At 47.3% G+C, this 14,380-nt stretch overlaps 1 protein-coding gene across 1 annotated transcript in view; it reads right to left on the bottom strand.

The window, feature by feature from the left end:
- The window catches only part of EIF4E3 (eukaryotic translation initiation factor 4E family member 3), a 28,203-nt gene extending 19,274 nt beyond the window's left edge, over positions 1–8,929 (bottom strand). The window contains exon 1 of the mRNA XM_010573246.1: positions 8,836–8,929. Within this exon, the coding sequence (XP_010571548.1) occupies positions 8,836–8,929 (94 nt within the window). The remainder of the gene's footprint in view (positions 1–8,835) is intronic.
- Positions 8,930–14,380: the final 5,451 nt, after the last annotated feature.

Here is a 14,380-nt window from a genome sequence, read left to right as displayed (position 1 = left end):
GCCGAGGACCCGCGGCCGTGAGGGGTTTGGGCGGGCGCGGCGGCCCCTTCCCTGCCCGTACCCGCACCTCACCTCAGAGCCTCTGGGGCCGCCTTTCTGAAGAAAACCACCTTCGTGCTCAGTCCGGCTTGGCAATGCTGACCGGAAAACTAAACGTCTCCGAAAAAAAATCCAATTTTTAGGACACGAAACCCTAGCGCGCTCACGAAACAGAGGGATGAGTACCGTGCAAACTGGCCGTGGATGGAGACGAGAACGCAACAGCGAACCTTTCCAGCCTTGGGGTGGGGGGGATGATTTATCTATTTTCTCATCTTCTCTACAGCCTAGTTAATTTACACGCTTGGTTTTATAGGGAGATGCTCCTCATAATCCGGCATTAGACACATGCTAAAAACCTCGCGTTATTTTTATAATAGTATTTCTGAAATTAAGATTCTCCCCAGCGGGACTATGCACAGTAGTAAAGTTAAACACCCACAGCAGGATCAAAGACCATGAATCACAGAGGTTTCCTTGCAAGCACATTTAGTAGGATGAATAATTTTATATATACTGCATCCCAAAAGAAAAATCAATAAAGACACACTCCTTTAAAGAAATAAAAAAAACCTAACAGTAAGAAAGGGCAGAGATCACCCGTAAAAAGCAGTCTGTACAGTGACAATGAAGAAACAAAAAAGTTAATGATTATGTTGTGCAGATGGAAAATGCTAACTGCTAAGCCAAATTAAATAAGATCTGCAAAACCAGTTGCACCATCTCTCGCAATTTAATTTACTCCTCTTTAAATAGAAGGCAAGATAATGACCATTTGGGAGAGCTTGGAATCTAAAAATTCATTGCTATGCCCACTCCAAGCATTTTCTCTCTATTTTAATGGTGAGCCCACCAAAAATGTTAATCCTGAAAAAAAAACCCCGCAGTAAATGGCTATATCTAGGCACAGATTGTCTCAGAAGAGCTGGAAAAGACAGGAGGAGAGGAGGAGAGTGCTAATTTCTTACAGTCCTAAAGGGCCACATCTTGCCTCCGTGACTGCCACTAATAGTCTCCACACCTAATACATTTTTGGTGTTCTCTGCTGAGGTTGCCAACAACGTATTAAATCTCGGATATGCAGCAGAATCACTCTGGAAATAAGGCCAAACCCACTAGACTGTACTGCAAAAACTAACTTTGTATCCAGCACCTGCATGGGAGCCACATGCTTCAGTGAAAACCCCCAGATTCCATTATCAGAGAGCTGCTCATTGTTTAAAACACTATAGCTCAGGTTGAAAAAAAAAATTACTCTGTTATAAAAAATCTGAGCTGCAAGAAGCAATATAGAAGTACAACCCCCACACCTCCAAGACATGGAGTGAGTACCAGGCGGTAGAGTCTGCATCATTATTCCAAATGAGACACGTAAAGCCTCCCTTTATTTCTTGTTTACATGGGTAAATGCCAGGCTTCACAGTGGCACAAGGTACACTGTGGGAATCTCAACTAACAGTAAATTAATCTGGCTGTGGAGGAAGGGCAATCACAGGATGTATTGAATTAGTGCATCTTTGGCCTACAGAGATTTCTCAGAAGTCGTGACACAGAGGCAAAAACGAGTCTCCTGAGATGGATCTCACAAGGAAAAACAATCACAAGAACAGCATCCCAATTCTGCTTAGCCACCTCATGCTGCCAGCACACCTTGAATGAAATCAGTTCAGAGATTAAAAATCCCAGGAAATTATTAGCATTATCAGAGAGATAGTTATAGGGCTTTAATTAAAAATGTGTTTTGTTGATATTTGCCATATATCTGGAAGGCTCCTTTTAAAAGAAACCCTGGTGATACCAGCTCTTGTGCTTTTGTACCTTCTCAAGCAGATTTACCATAAACAAACTGTGTTATGGTGCAGTCCCGCGCTACGAGATGGTGCAAAGGTGAGATGAGTTGCTTAAAGCTCACCACGTAGAAGGGGCTTCTGGCTCCATTCCTTACACTTTCTCCCAGCCACATCCTCCTTTTGCTTGCAGAGTTCTCCAGGAAAACACGCACTTTTCTGCTAAGGCCTTATAAAGCAGGACTCTGTGGCCAAGAGCAGGAGTCAGCTGGTAGATCAGCTCAGCTGATTACAGATGGGTAACAGCTGAAGTTTTCCCAGGTAACAACTGCGGAGAAAAAAACAAACCAAAAAACCTGGAGTGAGAAATACTGTTCTGCCCCATTCTGTGCTCCTCGCACTGCTTGTCTGCACCCACTTTCAGGCACCTGAACCTCTTTGCCACAGCAAAGGCCCAAGTCCCTCCACACTGGGCTAATTAGAGCTGAAGCAGGCAAGTTATAGCCAGAAGAAACAATGAATACTTCATAACTCTTTCCATGGTTTTACTTGAGATTTAAATCCCTACTCTTATAATCCTTGCTGATCCCAAAATCTTGACAGCAATGGGTATGTTACATGTGCTTGAAAGGTTGTTTGCGTGTTCTGGTAGCTTTTCCCATAGCCCCTGCTCCCAGCTAGTGCAGGGAATCCCCGCGATATAAAGCAACAGCAGTTTGAAGGGGCGGACTGCCTCTTAAAACCTTCAGGACCATCCTTTCTCCCACTGACAGCTGTGTACCATCACTGTGGCAACAGCAATGCCTGCGTATGTGAGAAATATTAGGAAAGCATTAGGCTTATTTTAGCTATATTCCAATGCAATGTAGCACCTGGAAGGGAGGAAGGGAACAAGCACCATATGAGCAGTCATGTTGCATTTGCACCCTGGAAGTATTCCACAGCTATTTCTGAGGCAACAGGTACTGCACCTTAGAAAACATCTAACAGATAACCTGGGTTTGTTTGTTCAGTGCTCCTGACACAAAATGAACCATGTGGAATGTTGGGCTAGACCTCTCTCCAGCCAAAGCTCTTCTTTTTAACTCCAAGGCAGAGCTAGTTGGAGCAAAAACCTTCCCGGACCTGAGGGATGGCTCGAGCACAAGCCTTGGCTGCTGTGCCCAGCTGCTGCCCCGCTGCCTCGCAGTCTGAGCCAACAGCCATGAAATGTGATTTCTCTACCAAACGCTGGTGTCACGATCACTTGCTCTTGAAACACTGCCTGGGACTTCAGAAGCATATTAAGTAACACAAGAGCTGCTTCTGAGAGGTTCCCAGGAAGATAAACTGATCAACCGAGAGCCGAAGCAGAAGTGAGGTTGAAGGGATTTTATTTGATATTTGCTTCCAGTGGCTTAAATAAATGTTTTTTAAAAGCTAAAACGTGGTATTAAATTGTTGAATCCCAATGCTTTTGGCAAAAGCTCCCTCATCTAGGAATGATTTCATATCAGCCAAGCTGTTAAGCAGAGGTTGTCATGGAAACAAGTTATATTCAAATGATATGGCCAGAGATATGCTGTATTTAGTGAGTTCTTCATTTGCTGCATAGTGGGAACATGTCAGAACTAAATGATACTGCATAACTTCGTTTTGTTAAAAACAAACTGGCTCGCCGCGCCTGTTTTTCTCGCAGGCTTGAGTCCAGCCCTGCCTGGGACAGAAGGTTTCCCGCACAGTACCAAGCACTGCTCTGCGGGAGAGACTCCTCACACAGCTGGTTCCTGCAAGCTCCTGTTTGCTGAAGTCATCCTTCAAATGCATGAACCTACCAAAGTCAAACAAGCAGAGAAACCTTTCCTTAGCTTGTACAATTGGCATAACTGTTCACTAGTCCAAAAGGAAGTGCGGTTCAACTAGATCCTTTCCTTCCTTACTAAAAAAGTTTCTACATATGCATTGTGAAAGTCTAAAAAAAAAAATAATCTGTACAATTACATAAAAGTAAAGCCAGTTCATGCCTTCATGGGCATCCCTTAAGTGTCCATGACCTCCTTCTAAACATAGGACTCCTATTAACTTTCTGTCTGTGAGTGATGCTAGAACAAATCTCAGAGAGGACCATGTGCATACTGAATTTGTACGACTGCTTTTTTAGCTGTGGAGCTGTTAAAAAGTGCAAGAATTTTGTTCCACATGCTAGGAGTAAATGCATATGTTTTATATTAAAAAAAAATAACAGAACAGTTCTTGCTCAAGCTATAAACCAAAATCAAATCAGCTTTGGCCAGGACACTGTGTGGAAACTTCAGCCTGAAAAGTGATAACAAAAATGAAAGACAAAATTGGCTCCAAAATCACTGTCATGGGAACTGCTGTGCAGCTTTTACAGAGCAGCGTCCAAAAGAAAGTGTTTTAAGCAGTCTCCCAAGGGATCAAGATTCCCGATTGCCCAATAGAAGCTGAGCATTAAGTAAAAGTCAAACAAAAGTAAAGGCTTACCCTTCAAGTTGTTACATAACTGGACATACTGTAAAAGGCTTCATGGGAAGGCGACGGCATCTCACAACGTCCAGGTCCAGAGGCCTGTGAGAACGGAATGGGAGCTTGCTAACTTCTGGGGCAGGTGATCCTAAATTTCTCCAAGCTTTCTCTCTATTACAGTTTATAAAGGAAAACCCAAAGCCAAGTAGCTTCTCTGGTACATGAAAAAGCAAATCACAGGACAGACTTCTGCCAGATGTGAACATGAAGAAGGCAGTACCAGTCCTCTAGCTACCTCACATTAGTGTACTAGCTGGGAAGACATCAGTCTTTCCAGGATCCTTGATGCACTGCAGAATCACAGCTCTCTTGGGTTACCATCACTTGTGAAGGAAGGCTGAGCCTCGTCCAAAGCCCTTTTCAGTTAAGTAAAGGCATGTATTGACTTCAATATGCTTTACATTAGATCTTTATTATTTACTTAGCCATCTTCGGGGAGCTGAACTGGCTTAACTCAGCATCCAGTCCATGCATTGGGTATTAGGAGACTTGAATTTCTTACTCAGCTTTGGATATTAGGCTTCTGCCTTCATCCCTCCCCCTTCCCATTCCCCACGCTTGTAAGGCACTGGAGCTATCTTATTTGCTAAAGAAAGAGATGCCCAGCAAAGGTGGGGTCAGGGGCATAAATGGAAGAAACCTGTCAGACCTCAAATCTAAGTTATATCTTGGAAACAAACTCCAAACAGCTTGCTTTTCCTTATTTCCCAGTAAAATATCTGCAGAGTGTTTCACTTAGATATCGCTTCCCCAAACATGGGGATCCCAAAATAGCACCATCCACAATGCTATTCTGTGCTATACTAAATCAAAAAGAATGTTATTGGCACCACATCTGGCATTGGCTTTGATGTGGAATATGAGCTTAAATACTGATCTTTTTTTTTTACAGGCATCCCAGTATACATCTGAAGGAAACAATGTGCAAGAGTCACATCCTACACACCGAGCAAACCATGTTAGCCTGTACCACAGAGTAAGCCTGGGATGGAAAGCCTCATCTACTATTGATACTGTAAACAATAACTAAATTCTAAAATATAAAAACCGCAGAAAATAATATTTGTATAGGTTTTATGCCTAGCTCTTAAAAATTATGAGCTCAATGATGCTTTACAGTTCAGCTCATAGGGGCCATTCAACTTTCTGCCATCACACTATCAAATTTGGTACCCGTCCAAGCCAGTAAAGCCAAGGGCCCCTCTGGAAATAAACCACTAGAGGGAGACTGACTTCAGCAATATAACACCCACAGGGAGAAAACCCTGCACATCATTTTTTTTTTAAAAAATCAAGATTCAGATAAGATGTGCTCCCTCTAGCTCAGGTCAAAAATACTCTCTGTGTTTCTTCTTCACAAATAAAAGCGGCTGCAACTGATGGGTCAAGTTTGGCTTCATTACTGTGAATTGAAGGAGCATCACGTAAATGGGATCAGGCAGTCACGTATTCTTCTACTGTTTGTAAGGGAGGTTAGGCCGACTCTATTAAAAAAACCACACCAAAAAAATACCCCAGCCAACTGAAAATACTAATAGCTGTATCCTAGCAACATCACGGATTTCATGTGGACTTTGTTCTGGCGTCTACAGTCTTATTTCATCACAATTATTGACTTTCTCAAAGTCTCTAAACGACCATCAAAACCCAGTTAGTGCTTAAAAAAATACAAACATTTAATTAGTTACATTAATATGAAAAAAAGAAAAGCAGCATTGCATGCTAGGGCTCCCTTTTCACGGAGCTCAGTTTAGCTCCCTTTCAAAGCAGCGTCAAAATTCCCACTTTATTTATTGGTAGCAGAGCCAGGTCCCTCCTTCAAGAAAAGCTGGAAATGGCCCTACAGAGCTTGGCAGATGAGGTTTGTTTCCCAGGCTGGGCTCAAGCATTGCATGGATGAAAATCATACAGCTCTCCATAATCCTCCCAGTCATTGTGTTCTTATTGTAAAGGTAATTCAATTGGCACTCAAACGATATATAGAGGCTTTTAACAAGGCTTTTGTACGATGCATATAACCAATGCATATAACCACAACCATTTTTTTCAACATCACAAACAATGTGAAATCCTGTTGGCTCTTACCAAAAACCCATACCCTGCTCCTCTCAGGTATGAAGACTTCAGGTTTAACACAGCTGTGGGAGGTTTTCCCTCATCAGCCCTGCATCACTGAAGTGAATTTTATTAGGTAAAATACAAGAGCAAAAGGCCAAATAAATAAAAAATGAAACCACCCAATCCTCCCAAAGAAAAACCCTTTGCACAAAAGGAACAACTAAGAAACAAACCAACCCAACCCCAAACAAATAAGCTGTTTGTTATCCTTAACAGCTTGCATGATGATCCGAGGAATCCTGGGGCATTTTGGCATTTAACTCAGGGTTTGATCAGGCTCAGATTTTGGTCACAATTTTCACTGAGCTCCAAACTACATCAGAGCTTTTCTGACAGTTTTTATCTGTTATTTCAAGCTCTGCTTCAGTAAGTTAGCAAGACCTTTTACCAGAGAGAAAATGCTATTAAAATAATAGATTCCTTTTCATCAGCCTGCCTTAAAAGCTCAATTGATAGGATAGCATGGTAAAAAATGTTTCTCACACTTTACTTTTAGCCTATAAAGTTGGTTGAGACCCACGAACACTTCTAACTGCAAAATCTTTTTACATGCTATTTCTATAGTTCAAAATTAAATGACGAGAGGACGCCTTTGTTGAATAAGTAATTTAAATACAGAAGGGTTAGTTAGCGACTTTCAGCCCTTGAACATGAATCTGGTGATGGCTTGATTTGAATTCCAGACATGATGCTGAACTGTCTGTACTGCTTCAGCAGTGGTGGAGAGCCTAGAGCTGACCTCCGAACCGCTGCTCCCATTACGGGAATACGCTGCTGGATTATCATCCCATTCCAACACCCTGGCAAGGGCTTTAGCTAAACAAACAACGCCCGTTTAACTAAGAATTTAGCATTCAACTAGTGTTCATAGACTCTCTGATACTGTTAAATCTCACAGTTTTAGTCACATTGAAGGTTTTTACATTGCTCACCCTTTCATTTCAGCCAGCTGTGGAGGGGGGGAAGGGGCCACAGGCAAGGAGGGGGGATATCCATTTGCACAGAGTGCCAAAATAAGAGAGTAGTTCTGGCTTCGGTCTAAGCTCTGCACAGGTATAAACCAACAGGAAAGGTAATATATAAGGACAGTAGAGCAGCAAAGAAATCAGCTTTCAGATTTTATTTATTCACGTTAAGAGATGGTATCAGAAAGTACTTCCAGCACCTCAAATAACTTTCCCTGATGATTAGAGTAATTCCAAAACTGCTCCAAGGAGAGCTACTAAACAAAAATTTGAGAGCTGCATACCAAATTATGGTCCTAGTTACACCTTGAAAGACTGCTGTTGGGCTAATTTATACCTGGGTAATATGTAAAAGGCGGGGGGGGGAGTGAAATACACAATAAGATGAAGATGCTTTGACTAGCCAAGCAGATTTTATCTGAAGGCTCTCTTTAGCCTTTAGTAAGCAACTGCAGCCTGTTGACCAGCTGCAGCAGAATTGCTTTTGATGGCAGACACTGTAGACACTGAGTGGAAAACAGCAAGGGCTGAATTCATACTAAGGAAGTAAAAACCTGCTTTCACAATGACTTTGAAAATGAACTTTCAGTTGTGCATTACCTCTTTTGTAGCCAGTGAATTTTCTAGACAGGTGTTCACAGTAGTTCTATCCAAAAGCAGAAAAAGGATAGCAATGGAAATAAGTTGTTTCATCATCAAAACAGCCACCTTTTGTTCTGAAGCTGCCCACGCTGTCCACGGCGAGTTTGCTTTTGGGTGCTGAAGGCTATTTCACCATGACGAGGGTGATGGTTTCACCCTGCACTGACGAGATGGGTCAGCCCCCGTGCAGAGAAGGCAGTTTGCGAGGGTTGAAGTCAGTCGTGCAGGGAGACGTGACAACACAGCGTGTAAAGCCTGTTGGTGCCCATTTCTCCCGCTGCCAGGTTTTACCTCAGCCTGTGGAGGTGGCTGCAGCACATGTGTGTATGCATGTAATTAGGAATACACTTATTTATTGCAACACGTTATAACCCTTCCTGCTAATGAAGAACTTGGGGCCTGAGAAGCACCACAGCAGCACAGCCAAGGGCTGGCAGTGCTCCTAAAGGAAATAAGCTGCTTATCTCCGGCCTAAGGAGTTTATAGCACCCATGTATCTCCAAAAGCTCATTAGCTCCTCAGTAAGCAGCTGAGACATTAGATACACAAGCAGAACAGCAGCGGCTTGAGGTTGCTACAGCACAGATAAAACTTCTGGGGTTGGCTAGTCTGCAGCAGGCTGGTTCAATAGCCTGAAGCAATCCCACTTACGTACAAACTGGAGAAAGCCTGATCCTGTGAAATGCTCCTTAGCATCCGGCTTTGCTAGGAGGAGAGCGCGTAGCTAAAACTCAGCCCCGAGGAGGGGCTGCACCCACCTCCCTGGTACCCTCCGAGAGCCGAAACCGGCAGGGCATGGTGTCTCACAGCATCAGCGGCCACGGCAGCGGAGGAAGCCACGCACCCTGACATGGCCTCACACTGCATCCACTTCTCCCTTGCCCTGCGCTCCTCCGGTCACTCACTGCCTCCAGGGCAGAGGGGTGGGAAGTGCAGCCCAAGCAGATGGTCTAGATCCCGTGAGAGGGAACTATGGAGAGAAGAGAAGGAACAGGAAAATCTGTGCCTGGAGAGCTTCCCGGGAGATTTGAGAGGAATGGCTTTTCGTAACTTTCTCGGCATGTCCATGGGACTGGATCGCGGCTACTACATGATGTAGAAAGCCATAATGTCAGGGATATTTCCTGTCTCGCTGCGGCTGTTCCCCATGTCACAGGGGAGCTCTTCCTCAAAAGAGCTGCTTCTGAAGAACAGCATGTCGCCGACAATTCAGCGGGTTAAGTTTAGCAGAGCCAGTGATAGAAGTGAGCAGGAAGGAGCTATTTTTCCCCTCTGCTTTTCTTCCCTCTCCATTGAGCAAAGTCTTTAAAGACCAGCTCCCTTTGCAGAAGGCTACAGAACTTTTAGCAAGTGGCATGCATGGAGGCATTCACAGCCATGATACCTGTGTCTGGTTATTTCCAGTCAAAATAATCTCCTACTCAATTATGGAGAAGAATAGAGAAGCTCAGCTGACTCACAATCACATGGGGGAAAAATGAGAGGAGTTGTTCAAGTTCAAAACGTTCAGCTCACTGTGGAGGAGGATTAGTGCCGCTGTGGAAGGAGGCTTTCTCTCCCTCTGCAACAGCACAGCACTAAGGGATGGAAAAGACCCGAGTCCACTTCCCTGCTGTGCCAAATATACTCCTCCGTTCTTCTCTCCTCCCTCCCCAAGAGAGCATATGAAGTATTAAACAGCTAGGAATAAGCCCTTGAAAAATGTGATAGCTAGCTGTCAGATACCTCTCTGCCAGATAGATGCATCTATGTGACTGTTTGCCTGCAGATCCTCTGCTGCCATCCAGGAAATCGGGATTCAACAGTGACATTAACACTCTCATCCACTTTGGTGTCATCTGTACATTTTGCACGACTGCGCTAATACTTCTGTGAACAAAACCACACCCAAAACGCTTCATTGGTGTTTTGCTGGGCACAGATCTGGCCTCTGCTTGCCCACCCATGCATCTTCCCAGGCTGACGGCAGTCCCCAGTTCCCCATCCCCAACCTGACATCTGGACCCTCTGCAAGCAAGAGGTAGGGTAGGGGTTTCACAGCGTTGGTTTAAATCTGTCTTCATTTCACTAGCATGTACCATGGCTGTGCCCCGATTACAGAGGGCAAGCATGACTCCTGTGCAGTTATTTTGGGTAGCACTGTAAATTTTGCAGACTTAAAACTTCTCACACTGTTTTCATGTTAGCCGCTGCCCAAACATTACCTTAATGTGTAATCTTCTGTTCTGTTGTTGTCACAAAGTATTATCATAATCCTTGCAAACACCCACAAACCCACCTCATTCTCTCCTTGCACTCCCTCCTCTCTCTGCAGGGATGAGTGATAGCCGCGGTTGCACCAATGCCATTCCTTAGGCTGCAGCCTTGCTGTTCGCTCGTCCTCCCCCTTCTCCAGGGTTCCTATCGGCTCTCTCTCCCATCTCAGGGTTGGATTTTAAGTTCCCTTGGCAAAGGGACAGCTTTTTGTTTTGCTTTTGTAGCACCCTGGTCCCTGACCCACTCCGTTAGGTGCAAAGATAACACAAATAGCGAATGTCATCCGGACAGCTGTCTGGGAATTACAGGAAGCTGGGAAGGAGGATCCAAACCTTTCTTGTGCCAGCATCCGACTCAAGCCTCCGTTATCCCTTTCTGCTCCAGACTGACCTTTCCATCTCCTTGATTACTAAGCCCGAAAACTTTTCCTTGCCTGAATTATCTGTGACGGCAAAATTGTTTTGGCTGACTGCTCTCACCTGTCCTGCTTGCCGCTGGTGTCTCGGCCACGGAGGGGTCTGGGTTTGTCCTTCAGGCATGTCCAGACATTTCCTACTTCTTCCCTTATGTTACACCAGAGATAAAACTGATTTCTACTACAGTAGTACCACGGATACAGGTCACTTCTCTTTCCAGAAACGTTATGCAGAGCTCCCAGACACAAGAACACAAATACCTCCACCAATAATAAATACCTATGGTTTCAGGAAGAATACCGGTGACTGGTGGAAAGGTGGCAATATGCCACAGTACTTGCTGTAAGAGTCTGTATTTCAGCTGTCTTTCCTGTTCAAGGCAGTGAGCGGAGAACATGAAGAGGCAGCCAATTCAAGTAAAGCACATTGAAAGGTCAGAGGAGCCCATCTAGCCTGTGCAGCACCATTTTGTAAGCAGAGAATAGCTCTTCATTAAACCTGTTTTGTGAAAGTGATTATAGTGAGAAAGGGAAATAGTTTAACACACTCATTACAATCTCTGGAAATTACCTGTTCCCCACGGCTGCTGCGATGGATCTGGCTTTTGTTTGGCTATGCCCAAATCAAAATACACCCAGTGTTTTCAGCCCCTGCCTGGGCACCAGAGGTAGGAGCCCACTGTTTCAGTGCCGTGCCGTGTCCAGGAGTACACCCGTGCACAAAGGTGCTCCCGCTCGGCCGGGGGCTGGATGCCCGTCAGCGCACCGCAGAGCCGAGCAGCGCCGAGGGCAAAGGCTTCGCTGTGGGGATGTCGGGGCCGTCCCTGCTGCTCCTTTTGACTCAACGTTGGACACCTCCCCAGGCACCACAGTCCCTGCAACCTGGAAGAGCTCCTCGAGCAGCTCTGCAAAAGCAGAGGGGCTACAAAATACCCCATTTCTCATTTTTTAGTCAAATACTGTAAACGTGGCACCGTCCTAATGTCCAAACTGAGACCCAGCCTGGGCAAGCAACTTGGTGGAACCTGACGGGTCTGATGCAAAGAAGAGGTGAAGCACCCCAAGGTGCAGGCATGCCTGCATGGGGCAGGGAGGGCTCTTCCCCTGGCAGGGAGATCAGCACAAGGGCTGGAGTGTAACAGCCAGAGTTAGCCTGGCGGGTCTAACCCCACGCCAGCCCCTTTGGAAGGTAAGGAGCCTGCCTGCATGAAGACTGTATGAACCCCCCCCACCTGCCCCTTATTTTCTCCATTGCTTTTGGCTGTTCCTTTAGCGTCACGCCTCTCGGCCAGCCTTGCAAGGAAGCTGGCCCCAAATTCCTGGCTCACACTGCCTATAGCACTACAGAGCTCTATTAGAGGGGCAGGCCTGGGAAGATGGATGAAACACCATTCCCTGCCGGCTCTCCCCTCGCTACAGGTGGGAGAAAGATGAGCTAGCAACTTGCTGCTGGCCTGGCAAGATAGCAGTGAATTACAGCAGCTCCTGAGCCAGCTCAGCTGCGCTGGCAAGCATTCAGGGAGAGGAGAAACCCTACCCGCAGGCACAGAGGAGGGAAGCAGGTGTGTTACTCCCTTTTGCTCACTTGATGGCAGAGATCAGAGAGCTAACATGGGCCATGAGGTCTCCTCTGGTCCTCTGAAAAGCCAGGCACCCCCAAGGACAACCGATCCTCGGACTCGTGCTTGGCAAAGCGCTTTGGCTGCTGGCATCCTGCTGTGGGAGAGGTTGTTAACGCGGACCCGCGCTGCACCGGGGGCAAGCGAGGCGCTGTGGTGTCCCCAGCTCCTCCAGAAAGACATCGCTCCCGATGCTGGCGCTGGGGCTGCCGAGGGGACATTGCGCACCCGGCACTCAAGTCACCGCACGAATGTGAGAAACGCCTTGAAAATTGCACAAAGCACTGAACAACCCGTGGGCAATTCTCTGTCGCAGTAAAACTTGGGTGCAAAGGAGAAACCTAACAACTGAAAACAGCTTAGATGTACTGGTAGGAAGCAAAAAGCAGTCTCAATTATCTGCCGCTTTTTTTTTTTCCTCTCAGGATTTCTTTGCTGTCCCAACACTAGCAATAAATAACAGATACAAACCAGATCCACGGGCAAACGAAGTCCTGCATGTGATACAGGTTGCCCTCAACACGTCTTTGGGCCAAAGTCTGGTTTTGGTGCCACCGCTGTTTAAATGCCAGGAGTTCAGCAGAGCTGCTCTGGATGTCTGGTGGCACGATCGAGGTCGGTGCCTGCCCCCCGCCACACGCAGCGAGACTTTCTGAAACCAGCCAGAAAGATGCGCTCAAAAGCTGCTCCACCGACATCTGCTTTTGGGGCTGATGCAGGCAATTTAATTGCTATCGTTTCTGGAATAACGCTGAATTTACTGATGGCTTTTAATAGAATGCTCAAAAAGGATTTCAGACATGTCCTTCACAAGAGGCCATGAAGGAAACTCAGTAATAGTACGATAATTGCATTAGCATCTCCAGCGAGCCCAGGGCCGCGCGGTGGTGCGTGCCTTACAAGGCGCACAGAGGCCTTGCCCTACATACACATGGATGGCAAAGCGGGAGAGAGAGGACAAGGATCTGCGCCTCCCTGGCCTACATTAATTAAACTACCCGTTATAAACCCGCACCAACAGTACGGGTGCATCAGCGGAAGCTTTGTGCTAGCCAGGCCAAAGGTGTTTTACCCAGCTCACAAAAACCCGCCCGGCCCCGTGCAACTGAGCCTGGGAGGTGGTAAGCCCCTGCACAAAGCAGAAAACGCAGAAAGCATCCACATGGGTTAGGGACATTTTGCCAGCTCCCCTCCCGTTCTTGGGAACCCCAGTCAGGCCCCAAATGTCAGGCTCCTGACTTGCAGAGGCAGCTTTTCCTTGGTGTTCACGCTGAAACACCCTTCCACGCGAGCTTGCTGCAAAGCTCCTTCCCCAGCAAGGGACGGCGTGCCCGGACAATCTGCTGCAACAGGCGCTCCTGGACTTGCCTCCCCTGCGTGCAGAAAGAGAGAGCGTTCAATGGCCGTTCAGCAGGGCTAAATCTAGCAAAAGCGCATCGGTGAGCGTGCCACAGGTGTGCCACTGCTGTATGGATCCATCGGATCGATAGATCCGCGCACCAACACGGGTGTATACGGGCGTACGCCCACACCCGCGCCATGCAGCCGGATCCATCCATCGCCTACAACCCGCAGCAGCACCGCAGGGATGCCCACCCTCACCCCGCATACCTCCGAGCCCCATATCTCGGTACCGCCCCCCCGCAAAACCCCGCTGCGGCAGCGGGACCTCCGCGCCGCTCCGCGCCGCTGCGCGAGTGACTCAGCCCCGCGCTCCGCAAGGGGCCGGGCTGCGCGGGGCGGAGGCAGGGCGGAGGGAAGGAGGAGGAGGAGGAGGAGGGAAGGGAAGAAGGAGGGAGGGGGATTTACCCCATTGTCCTCGGCGGGAGCTGGGCAGAGCCCGCCGCCGCTGTGCGCAGGCTCGCCCGGCCCCCTCGCCCGGCGCGGAGGAGCAGCTCGCCGGCGGTAAGGGGGTGTGTGGGGGGGGTGGCTCCGCGCTGCTCCGCTCCTCGTTCCCCCCCGTCCCCCCCAATTCCCCCAGCGCATCCCCATGGGGCGGCGGCGGGCGCGGCA

The sequence above is a fragment of the Haliaeetus leucocephalus genome, unplaced genomic scaffold (assembly GCF_000737465.1).
Source record: "Haliaeetus leucocephalus isolate CR32 unplaced genomic scaffold, Haliaeetus_leucocephalus-4.0 Scaffold2, whole genome shotgun sequence".
NCBI classification, from domain to species: Eukaryota; Metazoa; Chordata; class Aves; order Accipitriformes; family Accipitridae; genus Haliaeetus; species Haliaeetus leucocephalus.
Note: the sequence above shows the minus strand (reverse complement) of the source record. Positions and strands in the feature narration are given on the sequence as shown.